Source organism: Parus major, chromosome 4 (genome assembly GCF_001522545.3).
Source record: "Parus major isolate Abel chromosome 4, Parus_major1.1, whole genome shotgun sequence".
Classification (NCBI taxonomy): domain Eukaryota; kingdom Metazoa; phylum Chordata; class Aves; order Passeriformes; family Paridae; genus Parus; species Parus major.
The window spans coordinates 57433324-57445642 of NC_031771.1; the positions used below are offsets into that span (position 1 = coordinate 57433324).

General features: G+C 36.3%; 1 protein-coding gene across 13 annotated transcripts in view; it reads left to right on the top strand.

The window, feature by feature from the left end:
- KIAA0232 (KIAA0232 ortholog) overlaps window positions 1-12319 on the top strand; it is a 63472-nt gene that overhangs the window by 11836 nt on the left and 39317 nt on the right. For 12 of the 13 annotated variants that reach the window (XR_001520955.3, XR_004496955.1, XM_033513668.1 and 9 more), the window contains one exon: window positions 5501-6004. Coding sequence is in view for 10 of the 13 variants with exons in the window: in XM_033513668.1 (XP_033369559.1) it covers window positions 5774-6004 (231 nt within the window). In the remaining 3 variants the exon portion in view is untranslated. Of the gene's footprint in view, window positions 1-5500; window positions 6005-7581; window positions 8705-12319 lie in introns of those variants that run through there. The other variant, XM_033513667.1, reaches the window with a different exon arrangement.

The following is a 12319-nucleotide window of genomic DNA, read 5'->3' on the forward strand; positions in this document are numbered from 1 at the left end:
AATTTTTATTTTTTTTAATACTAATTAGGATTTCCATATTTTTTCCCTACCTGTAGTTGCCAGAGGGAGGATATATTGTTTGCTTTTAATAAAACTGTTCTGGGAAAAAAGATTAGTTTGAAAAACATTGCCCTGTTTAAAAAAGGTGGATACTTCTATCCATATTTTTATATATTTATATATAAATATATATATATATATATTTTCTCTGTTCATTGAATAAATATCATACAATGTCAAAGTGGAGAAAAAATTTTGAAATGAGAGCTGTTAATTTGAATTGTGTAATGCACTGGTGTATTTCAAAGAATAATAGGAAGCTTCATATAAAACAGTAGTTTTTACTTAACTATTGTGTGAGAATGTGTTTAGTCTAATTGTTAACATGTAGCAGTAGGCATCAAGAAATGCTGGAAACACAGATGTTTTTCCCTTTTGGGAACTGAAGGAAGGAGAAATAGCATCTATAGATTATCCAAGAGATTGGCTTCCCTGCAGTAATGTGTAAAGAGTAAATTTGAGTTTTTAGGGAGTCAGTTGCAGGTTATGCAAATAAACAGCATATTAGTTTTCAACTTATTTCAATATGTAATCCAGTAACTTTTTTTTCCCTAGTTGGTGATATAGAAGTGTAGTGAATTTAAGCCTGCTGACAATTTGCTTCCTTTTCAAGTTACCTTTTATGATCTCCAATACATTGTCTGTGGAACTTAGTTTACCTGATAAGACAGTTTTAACAGGTATAGTTTTTACTGTCTTATTCCAATATCTTCTACTGCTTTGGAAGTTGCTATTTAAGAAAACTTGAAAGATTGTTAAATCAGTGTATTGTTTTGGGTTTTTTTAATTTATAAAAAATGTTGGTTTGGGACCTTGCTGCATAGATACACAATTTTCAGAGGCTTCCTGGTGCTGATAAAATAGACATTAGGTTACCTTAGATTAATTTGTGGTTTGGTTTTGATTACTGTTTTCTAACAGTATGAAAGAGAGTGTGGAGGAAAAAAAGCTGTTAAAGGCATTGAAATTATCTTGCTTGGCATGAACTTTTAATCTTTCTGTTGATAATCCATACATTAACACTTCCTTCGTGTGCTTGTATCAAGCTTCATTGAAGAGTGATATAATTATACTTTTCTTTTACAGCACTCTCTGCTAATCTCCGATTGTGTCCCATAGACACAACTGCTACAAGAAGTTTTCTGTATCACTTCCACTATTGTAAAAAACTTTAAAAAAAGTTCTCTGTATTTGTTAGGACAGAACCCATATTCCAGTTATTTCATGGGGAAGACTAGATTACTTATTCTTCAAAAGAGATTATTTCCATGAAAGAAAAACTGTGTTGTAGGGAACAAACCTGAAGAGCTCCAGTGTCACTTTCTGTATCATTGATCCTCCTTTCTGTTGCTTGCTATAGGTTATTTAAAGTTGTTGCTTTGCCACGGCTGGATCTCAGGAGACTAAGGCTTAGTTATTTTCTTCTGCTGTCTATTGTAGATCAAAAGAGTATTTAGTGTCTATCACACTGAATAGAATTTTAAGAAATATATGTATTCTAAGACAGTCTTAAGTTGAAAAATCTGAGTGTTTATACAATATTGTGTTCTCACTCCTTTAGAAGATGTTTCATAAATTGGTTCTTTTGTCTCTGGTGGTTAAGCTGCTGACAGTTTATCTAGTGTGACCTTGTTAATGTCATTGATTAGTATTGCAAAAACTGAAGGTTACTTAAAAGGAAAAGATATACTAAGAAATGGAGTAAGGAGAAATTATTTTGAAATAATTTTAACATGTATTTTTTACATTGTAAATAAAAAGTAGTTTTCAGAAGGTATTGATACAGATATTTAAATTTTTTTGTTATAAGGCATGTCCATGTGTCATACTTTATACCTGGAAACGGATAATTCTTTCTGACTTAATTAAAATAACTAGCCTTCCTCTAAGTATTTAGGATGTGATGTGCTCCCTCTGTTCAGATTAGCCCTGGCCTTGTGAGGATGGAAAAATTATTTTTAGTGAGACAGTGTGAAATAGATTTAAGAGGGATAATAACTTATTTGTCAGAAGGTGTTATCTCTAAAATTAAGCTTCACATCTATCAGCAGAAATGTTTGCTCTTTTAGTAACTTGTATTAATTTGATATGGAAAGTCTCTCTAGTACTGGGATGGAAAAATACTCTGTATGAAATTTTGTTAATTCTAAAACAATGGAAATGTTTAAGACCATTTGTGAGACAAAGTACTTGAGAGATGTAAAATGAGAACTCTTAAATAATATTTAATAAATTTGTTTAGATTTCTAGTGCATGTTAAAAGAAGTAACTGAAGACGATATTCAAAAAAGCTGGAATGCAAAACAAATTACAAAAATTTTGTTGTCTGATTTCGTAATTTCTTTTTATAATCTGTCTCTCTCTTCCTGTCTTTTCCTTCTCTCCCCATCTAATAAAAGCAAGACACACTTCAGCTGACCAGGCGAAGTCAATTAGATTTAATTCTGTCACAGCTTTAGCTTTCCTAACCTGATTCCTGGCTACTTGGACAATTTCTCTGTATTCCTCCCAAGCTATCTGTCCTTGCTTCCACCCTCTGTAGGCTTCATTTTTCAGCTTGTGTTTGTCCAGGAGTTTCTTGTTTAACCACGCAGGTGGCTGGTGTTTTGCCCCACTTCTTTTGGTAGGCATGCATCAGTCCTGAGCCTGGACGATGTGATCCTTCAGTGTTAACCAATTTTCTTGGGCCCCTCTACCGAACATATCCTTGAGAAGGCCAAACTGCTCTCCTGAAGTCCAGGACAGTGAGCTTGCTGTGCTCCCTTGCTGCCCTAAGGCTCTTGAACTCACGGTTTCATGGTCACTGCAGCCCAGGCTGCTCTTGAGCTTCACGTTCCCCAGCAGCCCCAACATTTTGGTGCAAAGGAAGCCCAGCATAGCACCTCTCCTTGTTGGCTTCTTTAGCTCAGTGAAGGAAGGTATCACCGTCATCACATTCCAGGCACCTCCTGTTCCTGGATTGCTTATGCTCTGCTGTGTTGCACCTCTAACAGGTCTGGGGGTGGTTGAAGTCCCCCATGAGGAATGGGGCTTGTGAGCATGAGGCTGCTCCTATGTGTCTGTAGAGGACTTCATAGCTCTGTCTTCCTGGGTAAAGAGTCTGTAGCAGACCCCCAGTCTCTGCCAGTCCCTTCCCTCCCTTCCATCCTGACCCATAACCTTTCAGTCAGCTCCTCTTCTGTTCTGAGGCAGAGCTCTGTGCACTTCAGGCAATCACTGACATAGAGGGTAACACCCCCTCGTCTCCTGTGCCTGTCCTTCCTAAACACCCTGTATCGTTCCATTCCAACACTCCAGTCATAGGAGTCATCTCACCATGTCCTAGTGATGCCAATATGATTATAGCCATGCAGGCACACACATGTCTCTAACTTCTTTTTTTTTATTGTCCTTGTTATGCATGTTTCCATAGAGGCATTTTAGCTGGGTTCCAAATGGACCTGACTTACTGGCTGGAGTGGCAGAAGTTCCTTTGTGCTGCTCTTCAGGTGCTCTCCTGCTGACCTGTGATCCCTTTCCAGGCTCTGAGCATCTTTTGCTGGCTCTGGCATCAAACTCATCCTAGCAATGGGATGGATTGAGGCTCCTCTTCCCTTGAACCTTTAGGTAGTTGTGCACCATGTCTCAGAAAAGATAAATGAAGAGTGTCAGTTTTCCTGTATCTATGAAATATGGGATTTGTGGGGCTGACAATGCTGTAGCATTGACTTGGGGAGAACATTCATCACATGCTGTGCTATGGAGAGCCAACAGGACTAAACAGATTTTCTGGAATGCTGGTCTTCAGCAATTAAGATAGTATGGACTTCTTAAGAGTTTGTATCTGTGGCTCTTGGATTTGGACTACCTTGGGTCCAGTACTAGACTTCTCTTAGACTTTCTGTTCTCTAATTATGTGATGAAGCAGTAACCTCCAGTGCCTTGCAGCATGTTTCTGCCTTGCTATTTGTGCTTATTTAAAAGATTCTAATTGAGACATGTTGCTGAGCAAGATTGAATAATGTGTTATCTATCCCCTTTCCCAAAATGAGCACTGTAACCAGAGCAGTAAGGTCACTTTAGGAGAGGGAAAGGGTTTTGGGAACTTGGTATCAACTGATCATAATGGGTTTCTTTTTGGTGACGTTGCAATTGACTCAGAAAAATCTGGAGTATACCGTTGTACCTGGGTGGTGGTGTAAAGGAAGCTCCTAAAAATGATCATCTTTTGTTGTGTTGACATGTATTGACTTTCAGTTTTGTTTGGCCACAAAACACATGCTGCCCACATGAAATGCTGCCCTCAGTATCTAGTTCAGATAGTTGTATCAGGTGATGTCTGTTGTGTGTTGTTATCTTACACTGCAGTAGGTTTTGCTTAGTCACTTGAGTCTATTTTGTTTCCTTTCAGTGAAGGGTATTTCCTGCATTGAGCAGGAAATCTCCTGGATTTCAGCTTTGTTTTCTCAGGCTAAGAAGCTGTAGAGGAGAAAGAAGTCCTACACAAATGCCAGATTGGCATGTGATTGATATGTAGACCAATCCAAAAATGACTTTTTTAGGCTGATGTTTTCTGCTTTTGAGAGCAGAGTGCTGAAGTGTGTGGTGCTTGCACCTTCTGCCCCTTGCTTATCTAGATTGATTTGTGATTGTGGGTGGTATAAGTCTTAGGATCGTTTGTCTATTTTAGGACATGGTTTAGATTTTAAGCTTTCATATAGGACAGGTGTATGCTTTGTGTAAAAAGAGTTAAATGTTAATTTTTGGCACATAAATTATGTTCTGCTCAAATTTTTGAAGTTATTCCAGGGAAGGACAGATTTTGGATGATAAAATGTTTTACTGTGCTGGAACAAGGCAAATAATTGAAACTAAGAAAAAACAACCCAAAAACCACCACCAAAAAAATGAACTTGAAGGTAGTAGTAACTATTTAGTAGTAGGATTTATAAAACTCCTGATCAGATGAATTTTATTAGTTTGGTGTTTTATAAAAAAACCACTTCTATTCCAGAAATGGGTATCACTGCAAAACAGTAGGATTCTATTGTCTTTTAGTGATGCAAAATATGCAGTCCTTATTCAAACCAACATAGTTTGGTTTTTTTTGGTTTTTTTTTTTTATGAAAGTGGGGTTTTTTTAGCTGATAGTGAAAGTAATAAAATATCAACTTTCCCATAAAGCTAGGTCAGACATATATTTTAATCAACAGATTAATTGTGAAGTCTTTGATGAAGCAGTCTCTCTTCCTACAGTAAAAAATACCTTTTCTAAAAGTGACCTTTCAACTTGTAATAATTTCTGTCACTCTTCAATATGACGCTGAGTAGATGTACAATATGTTTGGAGTAAGCAGTATGTAAATGACTGCTTTCTACTTCGGGTGGTTTTTTTCACTGTTTAATATTATTCATGTATGGATACATATTGTCACAACTTATCATTTTTTCCTCTTTATAGGTCCTGCTGGGGACTTGCATCTGGCCTCAATGTGAAATTAAGGTAGAAAAACACATCTACATATGTGTTTGCTATTAGGATTTAGTTTATTCACTGGTCATGCCTGAAGAGTGATGTTCGTCTCTAGTCGGCTAACAGCCAGGAAATATAAATGATTGTCCTAGAAGTCAAGCCTCTCTCCTATTTACTGGAGTGAAAATCACCTCCAGATATCGACGGAAAATCAACTACAGAAAATGCTTCACGTTATAAGGATGCCAACCACCTAGATTCATGCGCCCTATCTGTACAGTTGTTGTGGATGGTTTGCCATCTGAAAGCTCCTCAAGCTCTTATCCAGGCCCTGTATCTGTTTCTGAAATGTCTCTGCTACATGCTTTGGGTCCAGTGCAGACCTGGCTGGGACAAGAGCTAGAGAAGTGTGGCATTGATGCCATGATTTATACTCGGTATGTCCTCAGTCTTCTGCTGCATGATAGCTATGACTACGACCTGCAGGAACAGGTATTTACATATTTTAGATGTTGTCCAGTGAAAGTGAGTTTTTGTACCAGTTATGTTTTGTGTATTATACCTGGGTATGCCTCAGATGGGGGGGTGGTTGTCTTTAAGTGTGTGGGTGGAAGGAGGGTATAAACCACACAGGAGTCAGATTTGATGGGTGAACTGAGATTAGTTAGGTTACAAGTGTTTTCACATGGCTAAAATTGATATCATAATTTTTAACACTGGAATATTTGTGTTCTAAATGGAGACCATCACTACTTGGGATTATAAGCATAATTTAATATCGGAATATTAGTAAACAAATTTAATAATTGTAAACTGTGTCAAATTGCCCAGCTCCACAGTACTTTGTAGATCACTCCCATCACTTCCCATAGATTTCATGTTGTGCTATTTTCAGTAAAGAATAAACACCCACCAAATATTTTTTAGTATTCAGGTATTTGAAATATATTATTATACATACATCACTCATCTCTTCTAAAATAGTGCTGAATGCTGATAAAAAGCATGCAAGAGAATTTTGACTCTAGAACATACTGTTCAGCCTTGATACCTTTTTCCTTTTTTTCATTTATTTATTTAATTTTTTTTTTATTTCTCTGCATCATACTCCGTTGTAGAAATACTTTTAGTAGTGGAGTTTTGTGAATTCAGGACTCAGAGAAATTACAGTGTTTTCAGAAAAGGCTGTTAAACATAGACTTTGTCTTAGAATATGGCTGTGGTGACAGTAGGAAGAAAGGAAAGCAAATACCAATTATATGGTAGCTTAATTATTAGTCCTTCTTTATTACTGCTGTTTTGGTTATACTTCAGACATTGCTACCTAACTGCTTCAGAACTTCCATTGTCACCTCATCTAGTTTATAATTTTAAAAATCCAGCAAGAGCAGAGCAGGTCATTGTGAGATAGATATAAGTGTAACTGAATCACAAAAAACTCATCTCAGATGCTGCCAGTTTTTGAACTCTTAGCAGCCATTACTGTGCATAAAAGCCTTCATGCTTCCCTTGTGCAAAGCAGAAAACTTGTATCTGTAAAAGTTTTTTTGTTTCTTTTTATTCAAAAGTGTACCTGGCAGCAGTAGGTGACATCAGCAACAACCCCATGATTACATATAATTAAAAAAACCTAGTGTAAGCACTTTCTGGAATGTATCTTAACATGTGGGTCTGGGTCAGGCATGAATAGCTGTATGTAGAAGGGGGCAGAAAAAGGTTCCAACACCTGTTTGAAAGGAGCATGTGGGATGAGGACATTGAAAACTAAACCAATTGAAACTGCATGAGAACTTGAGGAGCTTTAGAGATAGGCCAGTGGCCTTGGGGAAATGAAGACCTGTTTCTTTTCAGTCCATTTCAGACTACAGTCATAACTTTGAAGTTGCTACTGTGATATTTCAAATTACTGAAGTGCCAAAATTAGTTTTCTTTTTATCAGGCTTTGCAAGAAGCAGGATAACTATATTATGAAAATCTCAGTCAGTTTATTTCTCGTTTTGATTCCTTAACTGGATCCTTTATGGGTTTGATAACAGAGCTTTAAGAAATGTGTCTGTTCTTTTTCCAAGTCGATTATCTGAACCTAATGAGCCAAAGGGAGAAGAATACCACATGCTGACAGGGTAGCCAAAACCTGTGTTGCTGAGGGGGCACTGTGGTACCAACGTACAGGATGTCTTCTGAACAATACTGGACTTTGAAGTTGGAAGATTTTTTCCACCTCCTTGAATTTGATCCTGTTTATAACATACTTTTACTTAGCGTGTTTGTTCACCCTACTTCAAATAACCATTTTCTAAGTTTTGAGACCTAATATCAATTTCGTTTTGGGATTACATTCAGTAGTAATGATCAGATGCACCTGTTATGAAACATACTGTTCCCTAATTTCTTTTTCAAATAGCTTAGTCTGTAAAGCCTGCAAGTATAAATTTCTTACATGGAAAATGGAGGAAATCTTTAACACATGTGCTGGTTTTGTTATTTATTTATTATTGATTTTAAATTTATTTTTATTTTACTTATTGCTTACTGGTTCTTTGTATTGCCTGACATTTTAAATTAGTTTTGTGAAGGTTTAATGAAGTTACTCAGAAACAAGAAAATCTTTACTCTAAAACACGTATTTATGTATAAGCAATTTCAATCCAGTTTTGGTTATGGGTACAATGTTAAAACAAGGGGGAAGAACATATACTAGTCTTGTTTACAAATAGAAGTCAAGAAGGAGAACAGGAATTAAATACCTAAATGAGAAGTAATTTAGGAATAAAAGAGTTGCTGAGCTCCTTTAACCCAGATTAATTCCCATTGAAGACTTGGTCCTTGGCGTCTCAAGAATTATTTCTCCCTTGTGATTCCTTTAATTTTTCAAAAGATAAGAAAATTTCCATGAAAATAACTATTCTCAATGGTGGACTTATTGGATTGATTTCCCTTCAACTTAGAGGACAGCTACAAAGAGGGCTGAAGCACTCTATTCACGCGGAGAAGACAAGGGGCAATTGGGTACATATTGCACTGGGAGCAGTTTCATCTTGATATGAGAATATTTTTCTTTTTTCTTGTAGTGAGAACAGTCATTCACTGGAACAACCTCCTCGGGAATGTGATAGAATCCCTGTTGCTGGAGGTTTTTGAGATGCAATAGGGTGCTAGATAATCTTGTCTACTCTTCTTTTCCCTTGGAAGGTATGACCACATGATTTTTTGAGGTCCCTTCCAGCCTGAGCTGTTATGTGATTCTGTGATCCTTTGCTTTTAGAGCTCTGTTTTTGGGGATAGTGAGTAGCTATCCCTTTTTCCTCAAGATACAGCAGTGACTTCTTTTTAGAGCAGGTTACAAGGAATGTGTGGCCTCACAATGGGGTTATACATAGGAATAATCCATTGCAGTTTGCTTCTTTGTGGGCTGGTAGTGAAGAGGACTAATTTAGGAAATCTTAATCTTATGGATACTGTCATCTTCATTAGAAATGTTACAGACTGAAGCTAAGAGAGTCATTAAGATCTTTCCACCTCAGAATGTTGATGGTGTCATTAGCACTGTTAGAGTTGCTTCAGGGATCCTCCTTCAGTGCTTTATAGTGTTCTGGTGTCATCATGTGTAGCAGGGAAATGGAACTTTGAAGTCTGGACTGAGGTTCTGTCAGGTAAATACAAAAGATTTAGTATCAAAAATAAGCAAAAAAACCCATTCCCAACCTTACTAGGCATACACAGCTATTTAAGATATCACTGTTGTCACATTTTCAGTCATTTCTGTTTACAGCTAAAATAAGAATTTCAAAAGTATATGGGAATCTTGATTGACTATGGGATTCTTGATTGATTAGATCTTTAGGGTTATTTTCGAGAATAAGCAGGATGTTCCCTTCTGCTCTGTTATTAATATTTAATATGTGGGTTTTGGTCTTGATTCAGATGCAGTCTTCTGTGGGTTTCTCCACTGTTACTCTGATGCAGATTTGTGTGGTTTTCTCCAATATTATCTGTTTTTGTACAGTGTGCTAGTTTGATGTCTGGGTAGAAGATAAGACTACGAATGTGTGTGTGGGGAGTTGTGTTGGTTCTCCTACCCCATTTTTGGATGTACATGAGGGTGGTGGTTTTTTTGTTTGTATTTTGTTTGGGTTTGTTACTGATTTTGCTTCAATGCCTTGCCCAATTAGAATGGTCTATGTTGGGTATCGTTATATGGATTCAGGCTCAGTATCACGAAATGTTAGACTCGTAAGTCATGAGTTTCCAGAGAGTTCATAGCAGATTTTTGCAAGTACAGAAAACATAGGTGGAAGTAAAACCCTAATACACTGCAACCAAATTTTAATGGAATGTTTGCAACTTCTATTCTGGCTCATTGGCTTAAACTGAAATAGCTATTAAAATATTGGGAAAATTTATAAGCCAGTATGTTTTGCCCAGCTGTATTTGAAAGAAATAGAGAATTTCCAAGAAAGGAATCTTGTTTATGATAAATTTTACTGTGTCTTCAGGACTGCTATGGTTATACATGTGTTATGCATACTTATAAAGAATTACCGTAAAATTCTCTAAATATACACACTCTAAATGCATGTTTGTTTGTTTTTAAATACTCAAGTGCTGAAGGTAACTTAGTTATTGTTGGCACCCAGAGCACAATTCTTATCCAAGCCATACTTGCTGCTTTTGGAAGTGAGTCTAAGAACCCAAGATGTGAAAGTTCTTAAGAAGTCCTTCATTCTTACTGTGTACTCTTCCTTTTTTTAATTTCCCTCTCCCCTCAGGTTTCTTTGGCAGCAATGATATTGCTGGTGGGAGGGTTTAAGTGGGTGGAAGTAGGAAGCTCTTTGGAATTTTTTTCCCCCAGTACTGACTGATGGAGTAGGAAATACAATGATAGTATGAACTGGGTTTTGCATCTTTTCCTTGATTCCTGTGATACAGTTCATAGAAATAGTTTTGGGTGTTTTGTGGCTAGTTGTTGAGGTTCATCATATAAGAAGACAAGTAAGGAGTTCAGTGGACTTGCCCTTTTTTTCCTACAACCAAAGATGTTGCTTGCATACAGTCTTTCTAAAGAACAATTCTTAAATTGATTTACACATAGATTAGATGTCTACATGGCCTAAAGGTTACTAAAAAAAAAATCTCTTGAACCATGCTAGATAAGATACTCATTATTTAGGTTTGTTAGGGGGTTTATTTGGTTCAGTTTGGTTTGATTTTTTTTTTTAAGATTTGAGGCCTATCAATGGTCTCTTCAAAATGTTTGGAAATCACTGATATTTTGTGCTGAAAAAAATGACTTTTTAGTCACTTTTGGTCCATTAAGGAAAACCTCATAAAATTTGTGTGGATTTACAGATTGTTTAATGTAAATAAAGTGCAGAATGTTTCTGCCATGTATACATGATTTCATAATTTGCATTTCATTACTGAATTTACTTACTTTGGAATAAATGATAAATATAGCGGAAAATCACGAAATTGCTGTCAAGTTTTTTTTTAACTTTTGGAGACCCACAGAATTGCTGTTGTTGGAGATCTAAACACTGTGAGACAGCCTTTTGACTTCACACTAGACTTATTTTTAATCAGAATGCCTTGCTCTTAGTTTCCTAGTGCCAAACCAAATAGGTGCTTTTAAGATTTGTTTGTTGTTTAAATGCTAATTAAGAATATATTTGTAGATGCATGTGTTCTCAAATCAGTTTGTGATACAGTAAATATTGCATTTAGTATAATCTGTGCAAAGCAGAAGGCATTGCCTTAAAATATACTTTGTGTGAAACATTATTTCATTGATCTTTCTTTGTACAGTATTAAAATCAGTGTTCTATGTTGTATCTTTCACATACTATTTGTAAGCCTAGCTGATTTTGAATATACCAAATTTATGGTTTAGAGCCATAGACTTGTTCCTGTAGACTGTTCTGTTTTTTGAAGGGATAGAGCTTTTATTTAAAAAACTCCAAAACCTAACCCCAACAGCTAGACATTCTGTGAGATAAAGGCTTTGTTTGCAAGCCTTTGGTCATGCAGCCGGAAGATCGAAATGCATTTGTTATGCATACTTTCCATATCAAGTGTCTTCTGCTGCTTTTGATCTACTTCTTTCAACTCATTTTTGGAAGTTAACAGTTTTTTTCTGAAGCTCAAAAGTAAAATTTTTTTTTTTTATTTTTTTTTTAGATGATGTTTTCCTAACTCTCAGAATTAATTTGCTATTGCACTGCAAACTGTGTACTTCTGTGACCAGGTTGAGATTTTTGCTTTTGATTTTTCAATTTTTAACAGGGAGGCTTTTTTTGCAGGAAGACTTAATTATTTGTAGACTGATTTGAAGTAGTTCCATTCAGGTAATCTTTTATATGGAGGCAGAAAAAGTATTCAGAATAATAGTTACACTTTTGTTGACTCTGATCATAGTTTTTATTCTTGCTTTTTTATCGTTTTCACTTATATATTTAAAGTCCAAAATGTAGTTTTGTTTTTATATTAAGAGGAGAGCAGCAGAAGAGACACTTCAGTCCACGTGTGATATATTTTAGAGCTTTACCTTGTGATTTTAAGTCTATAAATGATTTTGGCCTCTCCCTCTGCCCTGGGGTGGGGATATCATTGCCACCTTTAGTCTATGTTTGGCTTGCATGTGCCAATGACACAGGACACTTTGGTGACTGAACTTGGGACGCACTTGCTAGGTTCCCAGATCAAGTGGAATGTGGGCTGTTTGTTCTCCTGCCATCCCATATTAACCCAGTAGAGGGACCTGATGTCTGGTTTTATATTCTAGTAATAGATACTAGTTTTTCCTATGTA